Source organism: Haliaeetus albicilla, chromosome 13 (genome assembly GCF_947461875.1).
Source record: "Haliaeetus albicilla chromosome 13, bHalAlb1.1, whole genome shotgun sequence".
NCBI lineage: Eukaryota > Metazoa > Chordata > Aves > Accipitriformes > Accipitridae > Haliaeetus > Haliaeetus albicilla.
In genome coordinates, this window is record NC_091495.1 from 11,196,155 (window position 1) to 11,215,715 (window position 19,561).

At 39.8% G+C, this 19,561-nt stretch overlaps 1 protein-coding gene across 5 annotated transcripts in view; it reads left to right on the plus strand.

Moving 5' to 3' along the window:
- Positions 1–19,561, plus strand: part of USH2A (usherin) — a 394,137-nt gene that overhangs the window by 347,839 nt on the left and 26,737 nt on the right. For all 5 annotated transcript variants that reach the window (XM_069800131.1, XM_069800130.1, XM_069800132.1 and 2 more), the window contains exons 62-63: positions 16,327–16,554; positions 17,405–18,921. In XM_069800131.1, the coding sequence (XP_069656232.1) occupies positions 16,327–16,554; positions 17,405–18,921 (1,745 nt within the window). The remainder of the gene's footprint in view (positions 1–16,326; positions 16,555–17,404; positions 18,922–19,561) is intronic.

The following is a 19,561-nucleotide window of genomic DNA, read 5'->3' on the forward strand; positions in this document are numbered from 1 at the left end:
ATTAAATTCTATGTTATAGGTGCCTGTCAGGTGAGTATGGTTCTGAGTTTTGGCTTTTGTTAAAGTAATTACTAATGTCGTGCCTGGATACTTTTGCCCACTAAAGCCTTGTTCTGTGGTGGGGTCTTTGTTGTTGCTTTTTTTTTTTTTTTTAAGGATGGTTATTGATCTCTTGCTGAGCTGAGATTTCAGTTTTATGCCAGATAGTTTGATTAATGGGTTGGTTTCTGTAAGTGGACTGAATGGGGATAGGAAGCACAAGCCGCTCATGCCGCCAACCCTAACTCCGTCAAGACGTATAGCTCATTATGAAACAGTTATCAAGTATACATGAAAAATTAATTGGGCTCAGTTTGATTCTGAAAAGGATCAGCTTTCTACTTGGCGGTCCCCCCAATCTTTCCAGATGTTGCACGCTAGCCCCTCGAGAAGCAGCGAAGGGAGATGTATTAATACATTGTATTGATTAGATCAAGACCCCTGACAGTTATTTGTAGAGATACCATCTGGCTGCTGTTCGAATTCCTTCACCAAAAACAGGACGTGACATGTTATTAATCTCAACTCTCTAAGTATAGACAGTTGCCTTTTCTGCTAAACCGCATTTTACCATTCCGTAGGAGACGGAGGCAGACCTGAAGGGTGCTGAAATTAAGGTTATTACACAAATTGAGCCATATGGTCCAAATATTTCAGCAAGAAAATTGCCAGGCAATAAAAATTGCTCCTGCCTTCCTAATGGTGTAAATTACAGTTTAACCATGGCTCTAATGATGTCCTTCTGCCGCGCTTAACTACTGTTACATGAAGGACATTGTTTTAAAAATATAAAAAACAAGTAAATGCCAGCAGCGTGTTTTACAATCTGTTAGTGTGTCATTAAGAACACTGTCAGAATTACATAAACATAATGGCAGGCAACCTAGCATACAAAAGAACGAGTATGGAAATAGAAAGTGTCTTGAAAACTCCTTTAGCTCTGTAATGTCAAGAGCCCTTTCCCTTCTGGAACTTTTCCAGTATGGGAAAACGTGGCTGCTTATTTATTCCAGTTCTCACACAGGCTCTGATGGAGATTTAAAAACAGAAGAAAAAATACTGAATATTCTGATGCATTTTGAACAGGTGACAATGGAGGGGTATAAATTTACTACCACATTACACTGCAACTGTATATAAAGTTAACTGGGTATGAAAAAGGAATCCAAAATGTGACTCTTTTCAAACTGAAGCGTTGTTTTTATTCTTTTGTATCATAATGGGACTTTCTGTTGTTTTTCAGACTGGAGAATTGCAGAGTATTAAAATGGTTTCAAACCTCAAAAGCTCTCAGAATTTTACTAAGAGAGTTAGCAATCCTAAAAATTTGTTTATTAAAGATAGCTGTAACTCATTTGTTATTAAAAACAAAATGAAAATAGTTATCCAGTCAGCAGATTCATTACTGACTGATTGTGGTGATTCATCATACAATGTGGAAATAAAATTGTAAATAAATAAAGTGAGTAATTAGCCAATGAGATTTCATTTCAAAAACACTCATCCAACTATTCAGTTTGTAAAGAAAAAACTCTGAGATGGCCTTACAAAATGGAAAAATCACATAAGTTTATAATAAATGCTATTTTGGAATGTTGAGTTTGACCACTTCTACTTTAAAGCATGTGCAGATTTTAATAGTTGATATATGCCAGACCTTTTGGTAAAATAACCTAGCACAACCATGTTACCGGCATGGGATCTGGCTGACTGGGTGCACATCAGTGGTTCAGGGGAGGTGCACTTGGAGGGGTCTGTACCATTTTGTAGAGGTGGCTGTTGGGAACCAAGGGGTCCTGCGCCCCACTGCTGCCACCCCTCCCTCCCTTGGACCGTGTCTTTCTGGGTCAGCTGAGCAGGTGGAGCTGCTGCTGCGTCCCCTGCCTGTGCACCTTTGAAGACAGAAACTTCCACACCCTTGCAAGGGCACCCAGTTCTTGCTGGAGCTTCATGCTGGTTGAAATGAGCTTTGACAATGTTGAAAACACAACCGAGCGATGTCAAACAGACAAATGGATGAAGGGAGACTGCGAGTTAGATGACTGGGTTGGCTTTTGGTGAATGAGCTGGCAGGCAGCTCTTGCATTTGTCTTCAAACCTAGCAGAGTTTCTGAATCGTGTGAAGATCTCATTTGTGTGTGGAACAGGGAAAAGGTGACAGGGGACTTTTACTCTTGACAAATTTAAATTGACCCCAAACCAGACAGCTAATCAGATTCAATGAAGTTCAAAACAGTCTTTATATCTGTCCTTCCTGCTTCTCAGTACCAGTATGATCACAAATGAAAGCACCAAAACAAAAGTCATTCATGGTTGGTTGGTTTCCAAAGAAACTAAAGGCAGAAAGTAGTAGACTTTTGTGAGGATGGTAGTCTGAAAACTTCCGATGTACAATGTGTGGGGTTAGTTTACATACATGTAATCTGTATTAGGAGGAAACAAAGTCCAATTTTTTAGTTTTTCCCATCACAAACTATAAGTATTTCCCTCAGCACCTTGAACTTTTTATCTGATCAAAATTACAGAAATGCATGGCAAATGGGATCTGGAACATCTAAGTGTATTGTACTCTAGTCAAATGCACCTGTAATGGATGGATTTTATTGTTTAACTCTAAAAACTGTATTGTAGTTTTAAGCCTGTTTCTTTAGCGTTCATCAAATACACTCTCTTCAGTCTTTAAAGGAAGAGAGAGATTGGTACAGATATCCCCCTACCAGCATCTGATGGGCTGGAAGACTAGGAAAGGATATGCTCATTGAACTGCTTTATGAGTGCCAAGAAAAACTATGAGCATGGAGAGAAGGTTTTTACCCATGAAGTGGAGGTCTTGCTGGAAGAACCTCTGCCAAAGTCGCTACCAGAGTCAGAGAATTTTTTCTCACCTTCCTGCGGATTCAGAGAAATTCTTCTCACCATAGCAGCAGGTGCTAGCTATATTGCAGCCTTTAGGGCATCAAACATCATCTGTTATACCTCTGGCAACTGCAGGCTGCTTTACTCCCTCTATCAAGACTGTGGAAACTGTTTCTCCCTCCCTTCCTTTCCTTTCTCAACCCTTCCTTTCTAAGACCACATTTACAGACTATGATGAGTGATGCAGGGAGTAGGAATTAATTCCCATCCTGAGGGTCTAGTAGAAAATAACTTCTGTCTTTTTCAGATTTTTGTTAGGAACTTCTTTCTATTTACAGATATTCTGCAGTCCTTACAACAGGCAGGACTCTGCTTCAGTCAGGTAATGTCCTTTAAAGGTCTTATATTACTGGAGGCTGTGTAGTTAGGCAGGCAAAGCCTTGGAAGACAGACACTTACATGTCCACTTAAGGCAACCTATGACTGGTGCAAGAGCAGCAGCTCGACCTGCAGCACAGTAGCCTCCCCTAAGCAATTTGGCTTTGCAGCTGTAGGATGTCTTTTTTAAACTAATCCATGGCTGCTCCACCTTCTTTCTTTATGTAGCACGTATGTCTTCTAAACACTTCTGTACCCACACTACCCTAACAGAGACAATGTTACTGCTGGGGTATGGTCCATCTGAATGAGACCCCTGAAGCGTCTGTTTCCTGTGTGCCAAAAGGACTCCCAGGAGTCATATATTCACAACAGGAAGATGAACAGAGGTCCCAGTATATATTTAACCTACTGGGACATATCACAAATCATTACTCATTTTGCTTCTGAATTTTGCTCCATTTTTCCAAGTCCGATTCCTGCAGGTTTGAATGCACCGATTCTTTTTTCCCATCCAGAGCAGAGTTCCTAGCCTGAGCCAAATCCTCCACGCAGTGTAGATATGCTACTCTAGTGGCTGCAAGAAAGGTACCAAGTTTACAATTGTCCAACAAAATCGGAATTGCAAATGCAGATTTAATATAGCAAGAGAGTGAGGGAAGTGGACTCCTTGCAGTGATAAATTTTCTGTATTTTTGCTATAAAGAAAACTTTACTCTGCACAAACAAAAGGAATGAAACTTTACAGAGCTCTTACATTTCAACAGGCTTTAAAAAAGCGTTAATGAGAAGTCTGGAACACATCTTTTCCCAGATGAAGTGAAGTATTATTCTTGTCATTACGGTATCATAAAATTATTTTATATTGTTTTCTCTTCAGGGGTTCAAGACAGATGATAATTTAGATTTTTCTCTAATGCTAGTCTATGCTAGGAATGCTAGACCTGTGATGTACCAATAGATCATGAGATTTATGCTATAGTTGTAGCTTAAGACAGTGACATGTTTAAGTGCTGTGCTTAATGTTACTGGAAAGTCTTGGCCTAAAAAGACTGAATAGAGACCCTGAGAGCAAATGAGAAGAAAAACATCACCTTTTCCGCCAGGTAACACAATAGTTTGTGCTCTAGTTGCTTTGATGTCAAATACAGTGCCCCCTTTGAGGACAAATATTGCTGAGAACATGTGACTTTTAAAATGGGACATTTCTGAGACAAAAATTTGCAACAGCTCTTTAGCATACTGCATTTTTCATCTTTCTGGTCCTGCATAGAAGCATTACAATACTTACCGTTACAGGGGTTTGTTAACAAAGCAATTTAATTTGGTTTGAGGGTGTCAATGGAAATTTTAAACCACACTGCCTTGAGTAACATCATCTTGGACTGAAGATCCAAGCCAACATGTTGACTTATGCATGGAAATCAGAAGTCAGGGATGTTTGCTTCAATATTATGGATTAACTAAACCCAAACCATTCTGGCTGAATGCCATCTACATACACCATTTAGTTTTGTTCCTCTACTTATGAAGACCCAGATCCGGGATCCTTGAAAAGTCAAAAGGAAACTTCTGTTGAAGTGTTTTGACACAGCTGCAGTTTAACTTCTGAAGCTATCAATAGTTTTCTGTTTCACCTTAAGAAAAAAGAAAGAGTTCACCTCTATGGTCTGTTGCCATGTGCTGATTGAAAATGTTGTCACTGGCTTCTTGGCTTTTTGAGTCTTGAGTGAATTTAAGCAAAAGTCGCAGCTCTGAATTCTAAAAACTTACTTTAGATGGCCAGTGTAGTCTAGTCTGTCTAATCTGTCTTGAGAGAGAGTGAGGCTTCTCTGACAGGTTATTCAAAACAGAAGTTAAACATAAACATCTTACTTGCCCATCGGAGGAACCTCCTTTCCTCTGCACAGAGTATAGAGAGTAACCAAGGACACTAGCTACACAAGTTTTGTGTCAGAATGTAGGAGCTCTATTTCCCATAGTGGCTATCTTCATCTTTGAGCACTTGAATACATTTATAAGTCTGGCCCAAAAAGACTAAATGGTAGTAATGTCTTTTTGGATTGCTCATTTATAACATGCATACATGCAGCTAATCAATAGATGAGACAGTGAAACTAGTGGATTTACAAGTTAATATGCTGAAGTCAATAATGTGCTGTAAAGACATTTTCAATTCTGAAATCAGCACAATTTGTTTTGTACTAAGCTTAACTACATACTTGTTGACTTAGTGATCTATTTTAATTCCCCAAGTAACTTAAATATCCAAGGAAAATAGAGAATCTGAACTAAACTTGTAATGCTTCGGTTTTCCAGTAATATTTCAGAATTTACATCTTTCATCTCTTCCCTAACTACTGCATCTTGCTAGTGCAAGTCACAGGCAGCTCAGACTCTCTTCACTTTTGGCAGGAGTTTTGCACTGAGAAGCCCAAGCCGCACTAGAAAGAACTAATGAATGTGTAACCACATGAATAGACATGATTAAAGATTCTGTTTTATTTATGCATTAACGTTTAAAAGTGAAGCTAGCTAGCTGCTTTTCCTGTTCACAGTGCAGCAGATTTAGCTGTCTACTTTTCTGTATATGTATATGAGTTTAGTGTTGGTCTGACAGCATAGAAAATGGGAATGGGCAGTCTGCAGACACAGCTTCATATGCTGTGTCAAGGTGAGTTTCTTCCCAACAGTGTGCCTTAAGAGGCTTAAGCTGAAAGGAATTGTAGCCGTATGATCCTAGGAAGATCTGGAAGTTCATCCATTCACTGGGTTCACTTGGTTTCAAGACATTAAACCTGCAAGCAGCTTCTCTTCCAGTTAGTCTACCAAACTCTATAACCGCTCTTTCTTCTTGTCTTCTTTTCAACCCTTTGCTTGGTGTGGAGTTGATTCTGAGCCTTCATATGGCAAGACATAGCTGCTAAGGGACACAATGATATCTAACTTAATCTTTATTGAACCTCATTATTTTCATCAACAGTGCAGTCCATAGCAGCTGCAATGGGTAAACAAGATTTTTGTTCCTCTTACTATCGTGTGACACAGAGGCTTTTCAGGCCACTTGAGGTTTTTCACTAGCTTATACGAGCAGTGACAGCAGGGCTCTCCTTTAGCAACCCCCTGCTCCTAACCTGGGGGAACATCCCGCAAGTTCTGGAAGGAAGGTGTCAGATCTCTGCTGAACCGGTCAGTATTTTGATGGGAAGCTGTGCTTTGCTGAGGAATATGTCCCCAGAGCATTATGTCTAATCAATATCCCCTGCTAATATTCAGATGGTAGGCTGAACTTTCCGCCAGCTACAGAAGAGAGAGAGGGCATCCCTACCTGCAGAAGCAGTGTGCTTCTGGCCTTCTGCTAAGAGTGACTGCTCTGTACAAAAAGGTGCGGAGCAAATCTTTTTCCTGGCATGGATTGGCATAATTGGACTGCGCCTTTCCCAAACTGCTACCTGCACACTTCCTTTTACTTTCAGCCTGTCTCTATTTGGAGAGCAGGCATTTTCATGTAGGAAGCATTAAGGGAAGGAATGAAAAACCTGGTGAAGGAAGGCCTTTCAAAAGGTGGGGGCTTGTATACGTTTGGGCCCACCATTTTTTAAAATACCCACTTCGTTTTGAAGGTGACATTTTAAGTTCAGCCATATGTTAAGACTAAACTCTGGCCTTTATAATGTAGCTCCAAGTAAATTGTTTATGCTTACCTTTTAATATCTCTCAGAAGTGATTACATACATAGCAGGCAAAGTTTGAATGAAAAGCTAGGACTGTTCAGTACAGGGCAGAGAAAAAAGAATAAAACAGTAGGAAGTAAAAACCTTTTAGTCTCCTTTAAAAAGTTGCTTTTATTTTCCATTGTGTTGGCAGAAAGCAGGGATTTAAAGCTGTGAATTGCCTTGAGGCTGTGTTATCTTCCTCTACTTAGCAGCAGTTAGAACTGCTCTTTTTTGCATGTTGGGTGAGAGAGACAAGGACTCAGAACGATAGAGAAAAGGGAATAAAGTAAGCTTGCATTTAACAATAATATGACACATCTATCGTACCTGTGTAAAATGGGATCTAAAACAATAATGATAGCTTCTTGAAGCTGCACACAGTAACACAGGGGGATATCCTGAGACTTAATTAATTAATGTTTGTAACATGATGTGAGATCCTATGACGAAAAGTCATATATAACTGCAAAGTCTTAATTTTATGGAGCACAACTGACATTCAGTGGCATTTTCAAGGAAACTGATGTGGGAGTTCACCTGCAATCTATGTTAAGATTCAGATTGTCCTTGTACAAGTCCCCTTAAAGATTTTCTTCAAACTTTTTTTTCTCTTTACATTTCTTTTGCTCCATTATGGCTGTTGAGCTATGCAAAGGCAGAAATTGAAAATAATTGCATTCATAGGGGAAAAATAAGGGGTTTCCCCTCTCGGTTTTCCTTTCACCAAAACCACAGCCAAACTGTCTTTTTCAAATTTTACAGAAAATAGAAGCCTTCGGATACCATGCCCAGGTCATTCTGAGATCAGATGGGAGAAGTTTTAGGGTGTTCAGAGCCACTTTTCTTCACAATATCATATACGACATAATTTGAAAGGAGATGAAGAAGGTGGCTTATGGCACAGATATATGTAGTCACAAATGTCATAGAGGAGCAATGTGAATGCTTGAAAAACGAAACTTCAAATGAAACCAAAAGCCAAAAGATTTGATAATGACAAGGGCATGTTCTTTCTACACCAAAACAAAACTGATTGCCACAAGATACCTTGAGTTGAGAAGTTCAGGTACCTAAATTATCCATTTTTATGGATAACAAAACCATCCATGGTTTTATTACATTGGTTTAAAATTACAAAAGCCCTTCTGCAAAACACCTGCCACTCTGGGCATTACCAGAAAAAAAAAAAAAAGATTAAGACAACACTGACTGCACCAATGTGGCAGTCCAGATTTTGTTTGTTCTGACAAAAGCATCTAACTTCATTCTGGCCAACAGCCAATATATCAAATGGAAAATACGGTTTATGGCATTAGGAAAAATATAACATTAACCCCCTAATGCTCCATATTAAGGGATGTACCCCCTACCATTTGCAGGTTTGAGCCCTTAGGCTCTAGCTGCTGTTTTACAGCAGCAGTGGGTTTTCTTTCTTTTGCCATGCCTACAAAAACCATAGAACAAATCCATGAGAGGAACACCACTCCTAAATATTAACGAATAGTGGATGGAAAGTTGCTGCTCAGCAGGAGCACTATGTGTGGTACTTATTTTAAACATATTCCTGAGTTCAGCTGTATGAGTGCACTAGTTGTAATGTAGAGATATAAACACCAGCCAGTTTGCGTACTTGCCTTTCCTAGCTTTTTACCTTCCCTGAAGACATGTTTCCTTCCCAGATTATAAAGCTCCATCTCAAGGATCATTCATTCGCATTCCCCTTGTGACCAAGGCAGACTCAACGAACTGGAAGTTCTGCAATGCCTTGATGAGTTTATGCAGATTCCAGATTACATAATGTGTGAATTTGGAACATCACAAAAAACTCCCAGCTCAATCCTATAGGGTTTGACATTGCTTTAATATGATGCTAGATTTCATATACCATGAAGTCTTTGCTGATATATCTTTTCTATCCTCTCTCACTCCCATCAGCCCCTCCACAAAGCATGCCCCACTCAGCTAAGGACCAGGACATAAAATACATGTACATTTTACTGAGGGTGACACATAATTATTTTTCCATGGGGTTTAAGTATTTTATCTCATGCTTTTTTGTATCTCAAAGAAATAGTATTAAAATTTTTGCTTCAGATTCTGCCTGTCTTATTTTGAAGAGATATTTAGTCTAATTCTTCATATCCAGAATGATTATTGAAAGCAAAAAGTATCATTCAGGTTAAATAAAGATGTCAGATTTGAACTGACCAAAACCAAAGTTTGGGGAAAACAGTCCGTCAGGTATCTAGTTTATAAAAAGAGCTTCTACTTTCCTTCTCCATCACTTTCTCAGAATGAGGAATAATAAACATGGTTTAAAGTGGAAAAATGGGGGCAGGGGGAAGAAGGTGCAAAACTATGGTTTATTATACAGTAGGTCTTGTGAGTGTTGTTAGAGATAAAATATTAATGTTAGGAAAACATGTTGACATCGTCCTCTAGATGGTGTCTATAGTGGAATGTCATGTCATTGATATTTTGGTTTATGAAGTGATTTATTTAGTCATGCAGAAAAATCTCTTTTTGGATTTCAATATTTCTTAGTACAAATTAGACAAATACAGATGCAAATACATTTTTGAGAAGGTGGCAGTCAGTGATGTTTGATGAATTTTAAATAAATAATTATGAAAGAAAAGAGAAGAAAAGAGGAGAGGAGAGGACAGCTTACTGAAATAGCATGGAGAAGGCTACTGAAGCGTTGACTTTGTCCAAAGAGGGTTTTTTTTAAGGTTTTACCAGGAAAAGTGCAACATTGTTGGTGGTTTAAAAGTGTACTGGTACACAAAGGCCAATACAGTGACTGAATGCAGCTGCTAAATGTGCTTGATTTCATTTTAATGTGCAATGCATTCAAGTCAAAGCTGAGGATTCAGATGCCTGGTGAGACTGCAGCAGGTCCCAAGGTGTGCCAGGAAAGAAAACTGTCTACTGTGAAAATAGGCACCAACTCCACTAGACAGATTCAGCTACACGCAATTCACAGTTCCTTACGTGCTCTGCCAGAAAGGAGGAAAATGAATTGCAATGTAATATTTCTATATCAGGTATTAATTGTTGTTATTTGCAGAACATTTTAAACTTAGATTACTGCTGTTTCTAAACGTTTCTCCCTGGTATAGTCCACAAGCCCATGTAGGACTATTCTCATAAGAAATGATTCAGTTATGTGCTGAGTGAAACAGGGTCTGCTAATTAGTTTTTTTTTTATTTTAAAAAAAGCTGCTAGCGTGGTACTGTTAGGAAAGGCCGGGAACATGGAGTCACAGATGATAGACAGCTAGTGTTCTCTGATGCTGATGGCAAAACTACCTTTTGTTTTAAAAATAAATTACAAAAACATTCTTAAAGTTTAAAAAAAAAAAAAAAGCATTAAATTTGCCAGGAATCTCAAGGAAAGACTATTTTATGATCATGTAATCAAAGCTTATGTTTAATAAAGAAGCCATTTTATGTGCCTTACATCATAACTTGAACCTATTCTAAAATATTTTTTAAATAAATTTTCATAAGTTTATTTATAAAAAAAGCAAGCTCAAATATAATGAATTCCTCAATGTCACTTCCTAGCGACAGTGGAAGAAAAGACTGCATCAATCCACATCAGGGCTGGGAAAGGAAGAGTGCCTTTTCATCAAAATGAAAGACAATTTGGAAGAATATTCCCTGGTCAAAAATGTTTCAAAATTATTTTAGTTTTAATAAGGAAATGTCTGGTTTTACAAACTTAAAACTTTTATTTAAATGTTTATTTAGTTTTCTTTCATAGTAATTGTTTTTTCATATACCATAAAAATTATCACCAATGTGGTACATGTTACTGCTATTGAATGCCTGTTGGGTAATATCAAATAATATAATGATGATTAAAAATGAAAAATACGTGTTGAAAGGCAATTTTAAAATTCTGAAATGAATTGCAAAGTTCTTAAAATATAAAATTTTAGGAGTGAAATTTACTAAAAAAATTCATGAAAGAATCTTAAATTTTTTTTTAAACAAATTGGGAGGAAAATAGTGCAACATTCATTTCTGGTAAAAATGGAAATTCTGGTCACCTCTAGGCAAGATAATTTCTGGTAAAAATGAATAACACTTTGGCTTCTGTTTGCCTAACCTTTGAGATTTTTCAGTACTACCACGGGAATTTATATTCCAGTCCACACTGCTACAGGAAGGGACTCATAGATTACTTGTGTATCTGTAAGTTATATCCTTGTGAATTGGAGCATAAGGCTTTAGGAATAGAGTAGATTTTTTAAATTAAAAAGGTACAGTTGTGCATGAGAAGGAAGCCTGAGAAGGAAGGCAACCCAAAGGACAAGTTAGGGATTGCATATGAATATGAACCCAGTGCAATTTTTAGAGTGAAGGCATGGGCTAAGAAATAGGCTGGGAAATAAGAGTGAACATCCAAGTCAAGGTGGAAGCGGTCCCAGTGCTTTGCAGAAAACAGCAGAGAATCTGGATTAGATGGGGAACTGGATAAGAGGATAATGACAAAGGTGAGGATAAACTGAGTATCTCTAGTAAAACCCCAAGCATTCCTCGTCACTTCTGTCACTTGTGGAGGAATCTGTTTGACTTCCTTGATGGAGAATTTGAAAATTGGCTTCGGAAGATGGTCAGATTAACATCCTGACTGCTAGGAGATCATAGCTTTCTCCTCCCTTGTCTAGGGAGAGTTCAGCATCTCTGCCTTTGTAGGCAAGGGAGTGTCATACTGAATTACCTTCCCATCATTTATGTCTGCGGGTTACAAAAGAAGAGGTTTGGGTCCCTGTACCACTGCTACCATTACCAGTGGGGCAGTGTCTGATGGCACTGGGTTTAGTTAGAGACTTACAGAAAGAATGAGCTAGCTTTTTAATCAGTATCAAAGATGTCTGCCAAATGGGGATTACTGTACAAAGAGAAGATAGGGAGAGAGAAGAAACAAGAGCCTAACCTTAATGTGACTGGTGATGACTTGGTGAGTTTTGATGATTACCCCTGAAGAAGGGACACATACTCAAGCTGCCTGTTGGGCAGCTCTTCAGACGTTCAGACGTCTTCTGATGTCTCTATCTGTCATGTTTTGAACTCATGCCCTGAGACCTGGGCAACTGGGTAAGCTGGCCTGCCTTGAAAAGAGAGGAAAAGCCCAGAGTGACACCACTGGAAAGTGCTGCTTCATCAGATCGATAGACTCAAAGATGACTACGTTGTGTAGTTGTATGCAGTTTAAACATTTGTGCAGGGAGTCCACCCGCGCAGAGTATTATTGACAGCTACAGATCAATGCTAATTTTTGATCATTTTCAACCTACAAAGACCTCTTGACCCTGTTGCCACCTTAGGGGCACTTCAAGTAGTCAAAAGCAATCACAGTAGGCAGTGTAAAATCATCAGACCCTTGAAGGCTGCGCAGCCTTGCCCATGCCCGGGAGGAGCACCGAGAGGTAGCAAGGAAGGCAGGCACCTTGCATTATGGATGCCGCTGCCTTTGAGCGGCATGAAAGACTATGCTAATTTGTTTCCAGACTTTAAGTGACTTCTGTGCTCATGAATTAAAAAATAAACAAACAAAAAAGGCAATCTGAAGCAAATCTTGTCGGATACATTATTCATGATTCATGTTCTCTCATTTTATGTTTTGAAAAATGTGTTAAAACAAGGTTTTATTTTAAATAACTTTTATCCTAATTTACAGCTAGAAGAGTGGAATTAGCCGCGGAGCGTATTTATTTGTTGCTGTTAACAGCTTGTGCTGCCACTGCCAGCGCGTGAAGCATTTTACACAGCAAAGCCAAAGGTACCGTCCTGCCTGGAGCAGCGGTGGTGCTGCCAGCACTGCGCAAGGGAAGGGGACCGGGCTGCCAAAAGCAAGGGCCGTGTCAAAGGCTGGGCTCTGGGCTGCAATGTGGGGATCGGATCACGGCGGCTCGTCACAGCTTGCCTCAGGTGTCCGTTTCCGTAGTGTTTACATTGAAAGGACGGGCCTTATAGGAGGAATGCAAGAGTGCGCACACTTAAATGTTTGCTGGATTATTCTTAATTTAATGACTGAATGAGTGAGAATGCTTCGCAGTAGGAGGCAGAGAAAAGAGGGCATGGGCTTGTAGTCCATTGGATTTCATGGTCAGTCAGTCTACGAACATCTTAATGTTTGCATTAAAATTTTATTTTGTTGGTTTTCTTTTAATGGTGAATGAAATCTGGACTGTTAGCAGTGTGTAAACATGGGATATATGAGCTCATGGCTTTGCAGACAAAGACTGGAAGAATATTCCAGGCAATGATTTCGATCCTGCACCTGTTTAATGCTGTGTCGTTGTCCGCTGAAGCCAAAGGTTACAGTGCTATCCTTTGCAAGGTGTATTTTGCTATTTATATTTGACCATTCCAGCAGGACAGTATTTCTAGGATGAAAATGTCATGGGAGGACATAAAGTAATTCTTAAAATGAATCACTGAGACTGCCATCCATCCTCTTTTCAGCATCAGCCTTCGAGCTGAGCAAATTCACAAATGGCAATGGCAGCAGTGCAGGGGGAGAAAACGTGGCTCTGTATTCTGGGAGTACGTCCCCTGAGCTTACTTCAAACCAAACAAAACAAAAATACATGTAAACCGTTTGCTCTTCAAGAAGTATCTGTAGGAGCCAGGGATAAAAGTCATCCCTGGAAGGAATGGTTTAGCAGTCTCCAGAGAACATGATGAACTGCAGGCAAGGAAATCCCTCCATCCTTGTTTCATTTCAAAGTGTGGTGAGGATTGTAAATAATTAAATCTTGGGTTTAGTGGCAAAATGGTAGAGGGTGATGAAAAATATGCCGGTTTTCTGTTTAAAAGAAGAAATCGAGTGTTTTGTAGCATTGCTGTCACAGAAGCCCACTCTGATAATGCAGCTGATTAGAAAGCAGAGCCATTGCTTTTTGTATGATGTTTGTAATAATGTGTTTGTACCTTCGGAGAGCCTCTGTGTAGCAGTTCAGGGGCAGTAATTTAATGTTGTGTGCTGCCTTCTTCCCATCCCCGAACCATGGAATGTAAATTTTAGGCTTTTAAAAGTTCTGTTTTGAAAACCTAATAGATAACTGTCCTCATAAAAACTATTAATAAAGACTACATCCAATTGTAAAGCTAATTTTAATCACGTTTTGTGCCAACGCAATTTCTGATGCCAGATTTTTATGCTACGCATGAACTTCAATTTGAGCTCTGTTCTTTAACCTGCAGTTCATAATTTTGCATTCGGCTGTATAGGTTTTTTGGCTATGGCAGTTTGAACGCTTCCACTTTCAAGGATCTAAGCCATAAATGTTTATTAAAAGAATCTATAATGAAATCAGTTTTGTTATTTTTTTAATGGCTGCCTTGAGTATGTTGGATGACTGAACGCACGTTGTTAATCATTAAGTACTCATGTTACAAAAAGTGTTTGATAGTATTGCCATCTAGGGGCTGAACTAAATTCTCCATACTGAAATAAACTGTAATTGAACAGGTGCTGCAATTGACAATATACATATGTTTTTGCTTTATAGCCCACATGCTTTCCATGTTTCTTATGACAAAAGATATCTCTAAATGTCCCACAGCAGCCAGAGCTTTTTTATATATAATCTGTTCGAGGTGATTGCTATTTGCATTTGAGCTTATGCTTTTTTGGCAGTGATGACTGGGAATTCCTAACAAAGAATTATACTTTTTTGCATTATTAATCTTGCTAGTGTTTGCCCTGTTTAACAGAAAAAGGAATCATTTATCAGAAAAGTATGTTTATAATCTGTACTTGTGGCATCTTCAGATTTAATATTCATAATGGTCATTCAAATGCTGTGCTATATTTATCTAAAAGACTAACTCATTGTTGTGAGGAAATAACTATTTAAATATTTATAATCTAACTTTTAATATTTAAAAAAAGAAATTAATATTTCTTTAAAATTTGTTTCTGAGTCTGATAGCTTAACAAATGTTTAAATATTAAACAATTGGAAGTGTTAGCATTTAACAACTTAATATGACTTACTGAAACAGGGAAATTGACTTCAGCTGTTTCTGCCACGGGAAGGAAACTGAATTCCTGCAGTCTTCTTGAGATGTATACCATTAATGCAAAAGCACAACTAAAAATGAGATTAAATATATTGGTGATCAGCTGAATTCCTTTTTTGCTCGCTCCTCTGATGAGACAAATCTGAACAGTCTCCTACTGAAGCACGTTACTCCTGTTCTTTGTTAGCCACTGTATCTTTTGTGGCTGTTCAAACTAATACCACGGCTGTATCGCCTTCCCGCCTCGATCTGAATTTGTGCTGAGGCTTGCTTTGCCTCCTATCCAGGCGGCTTCAGGTCCGTGCCAGATGCTGTTTGGGGTAAGCTGGATAAAGCCATGAGCAGCGATGCCGCTGGCCCCTTCTGGCCACGGCTGATGTCCCTCGGTCTGCATCCCCTGGCGTGCCCCTGCACTGGGCTGTGGTCTGGCGTGGTGGCAGGTCAGCCCTGGCCCTTCCAGCCCTGGCAGAGCCCAGTGGGATTCACAAACAGCCGTGCTCCTGCTAGCCTCTCTCCACCGGCGCGAGGCGAGGGTCTGGCGCCAGGGAGGGTCTTGGCCCGCTTGCCTGTGGCCCCATCAGCAGTATGGCTGCTTCCCCCAACCTGGAGAACCAGGGAGGGTTCTTGTAAGGCAACGGGTTGCCCCACAATCGCCTTACCTTGTGGATTTATCTCAAGCGACATCTTTACAAAGCAGGAACATAGACACCAGTTTATTCCCTCCCTCCCTCTCTCTCTCTTCCCCTCCACCCCTTTGCTTTTAAGAAGGGCTTTATTTTCAGTAAGGAAATGAAACTGTGCTCTTGGAAACACTGTTTTCTATCCAGATTACAAAGCTCTAAGTAGCTAGAACAGGACAGCATGCCTATCAAACATCACGTCTACACACAAGATGTGTAAGGATTCTGTAGAGGCAGGCATCACTCATATACCGCAGGTTTTAACATGTGCTTGAATCCTTCAGAGTACCAGGCACTCTCATCCCCACTGAGCAAAGCTCAGACACGTGCTGAATGAACTGTAAGTTGTTTGCTAGCTGAGATTTGGACTGTGCAGGACTCCCCAGGAGTCGGCTCCAAAGGCTCTACCATAATGATAGATATTTTTTAAAAGCCTAAGAGTTTCTTTTTGAGGTTCAGCTATGGAAACCCACTAAAAAATCCTGGTAACCAGATAGGGTATCTGCAAAGCGATCAGAAGAGACACAGAGCTGAGCCCTCATTTTCCAAGTGACATAAACCATAGATACTGATTACTTTTTTAACTAACTCAAACATCTGTATTCTTCCTTTAGGGAACACAGCATCAGGCTCATTTATTTGGATTGAAACCTTTCACAACGTATCATATTCATGTCATAGCTGTAAACAATGCCGGGCAGGTTTCAAGCCCCTGGACATCTGTGCGCACATTGGAAGCTTCACCCAGTGGCCTGAGCAACTTCACTGTGGAAAAGAAAGAAAATGGCAGGGCTCTGCTGCTAAAATGGTCAGAGCCCTCCCAACCCAATGGCATGATTAAGGTAATCTTCATCTTGACACTTCACTTGATCAAAAAAGAGAAGGGAAATGCTGCATATCTAATTAAAATATTTTTACTGGAAAGGACTCGATCAAATACATTATACTTTAAAATAAGTCAGAAGTCCTATGTAAGCACAAGGCACTCTGTGAGCACTGTTGCTTGTGGTTATATTAAAATTAGTATTAACATTCCTGTGTTACCCCATGACTCTAAATGTTCATCTACAGTGAACCAAATTGTTCATTTAATGTATAGAAAGCTATGCATGAAAGCTCATAATGTTACTTGGCGTACATTAGACATTGCCAAAATGTGTTTCTATAAAACCTGGGTTTGACAGAATGTTGTTCTGACATTTGGGACTTCTTTTAGCTCAGTAATCTCAACTGACTGTAAACCTTTAACTGCAAGGTTTGCAACTGGAGGAGTTTATTTGGAGTTTTTTCTTAAGTGATTTTCTTTAGAGTTAGCCTGCAAGAAGCTTTGTGCTAGCCCGTGGAGCCCCGCAATGAAACTTGATAACAAACAAATATAATATGAAAACTATCACTAAGTGATTTATTACTGCATCCAAAAAAAAACCCCCCAAAAAAACCACCATGAAAATTGGATCAAAACATTCCTCTTCTATCAGTGATCCATTTGTGTGCTGATTGTTACTAGTAAGGAAGTTTCTGAATCATTGGTTAATAGTCCTTACCCTATTGCAAAGATTAAGGTGTCTCATCTACTAGTTATTGACAAAAATTGTTGATTTATATATTTTATTTTCCTTTTATCTTGGCTTCTGTTCTTTGTTCCCTCCCTGCCTTTTTTTTTTTTTTCCCCTTTCTTTCTTTATTCACCAGACCTACAATATTTTCAGCGATGACAACCTGGAGTACAGTGGTTTATCTCGCCAGTTCCTCTTCAGGCGCCTTGAGCCGTACACTCTCTATACCCTTGTACTGGAGGCTTGCAATGCAGCAGGCTGCACGCGTTCTCCACCCCAGCCAGTCCAAACAGATGAAGCACCCCCAGTGTCTCAGATGGCACCTGTAATCCAGGCAGTGAATGCTACCAATGTTGAACTAAGCTGGTTGCAGCCAATTAATCCAAATGGAAAAATAATTCGCTATGAAGTTATTCACAGATGCGCAAAAGAAAATGCTGCGGGGTACAGAGCAACAACAGAAGATGAGAAAATTGTTTTCACAGAATATAACACTGAAAGTAATACATTCATATATAATGATAAAGGTTTACAGCCATGGACAAGGTATGAATATAAAATACGCACCTGGAATGCAGCAGGCTACATCGACAGCTCCTGGACAGTGGCAAAGACTAGTCAAACTGCCCCAAAAGGTCTCGCTGTCCCCAGGTTATCTTTGGTATCAGTTAACCCCCGTAAAGTGCTCATCTCATGGGCCTCCCCAGCACAGCCCAATGGTATTCTTCAGTCATACAGGCTGCTGAAGAATGATGTTCTCTATCCTTTCAGCTTCGACGCTGCTACTTTCAACTACACAGATGAAGACTTACTGCCCTATTCAATGTACAGTTATGCGATAGTTGCTTGCACAATGGGAGGCTGCTCTACCAGTGAACCAGCTACAATACGGACGCTGGAAGCAGCTCCTGCTTTGGTGGACCCACCATCTCTGCAGGCTGTCAGTGCCACTCAGATTAATGCATCTTGGGCACCTCCCCAAATACAAAATGGAGATATCACCAAGTACATATTGAAATTAAACAATGAAGAGTATTATCCTGGCAAAAGTTTGCAAATGTTAGTTTCTAATCTACAGCCTTACACGCAGTATGATTTTGCATTGGTTGCCTGTACTGCGGGGGGCTGCACATCTAGCATATCACAGTCAGTGATGACCATGGAGGCTCCACCATTAAATATGGAAGCTCCCAGGCTGCTTGTCATGGGCTCGGAGTCAATTGAAATCACGTGGAAACTTCCAGCTAATCCCAATGGTAAAATCACAAGCTACGAGCTAAGAAGGGATGGTGTACTTGTTTACTCGGGTCTAGAAACTCGGTATCTTGATTTCACCCTAATGCCAGGCATGGAGTACAGCTACACTGTCACCGCAAATAACAGTCTAGGGAGTGTGACCAGCCCATCAGCTCAAATAAAAACCAACCCCTCTGCTCCATCTGGGATGTTGCCTCCGAGGTTGCAGGCATGGTCCTCAAAGGAGATTTTGGTGGCCTGGGATCCTCCTATCAAAGTAAATGGTGACATTAGAAATTACACAATCTCAATCCACAAGCCTGCTGAAACAGGAAAGAAAACTTTTGACTTTGATGCATCTCATGTTTCCTTTCTGAGACGGTCATACATAGTGGCAGAGCTACACCCCTACAGTAGGTAAGTCTGGAAGACCTAATTTCTTGAATAAATGCTGCAAGGTGGTTCAGTGGGCTGGCAGAGAGCTCAACCATCTTGTTTAAACAGACAGTCAGACCCATGGGGTTTTGTTTCTTAAAAAGCACATGATAAAACCAGGTTTATACTAACACCAGATATATATCATCTTGATGAAGAGCATAGGGTTGACTTAGGTTGTAATTAATACAAGGCGTAATTAAGCACTCTGCTATAGACTCCAAAACCTGCAATCTTGTACTTGTGTATCTTTTGCAAGATGTCTGTATCCAAGAATAAATAGGGCTTTAGTTGACAAAGTTTGGGGTGGGGAGACCAAAGACCTGTTAGCTAGCCTGTTCACAGGGCAGCTGACCTAAGATTAATGGAGTCACACCAGAAACATGCTCGCACCCTTGAGTTGAAAACAAGTGCCTTGTGTTTAAGTGAAAGCGAAAACTTAAGAGAGGGTACCAGACTCTGCCACAGAAGGAGCACGCTTGATAAGGAAGTAATATCTTCCCCACTAATTCTCGCTTATTTACCTGACTTTTCCATATATATTTGTGTAGGCATAATTTGTGTGTGTTACATGGTTGATAAGTCTGTCTACTATTTACATATAACTAATCTAAATCCAAAG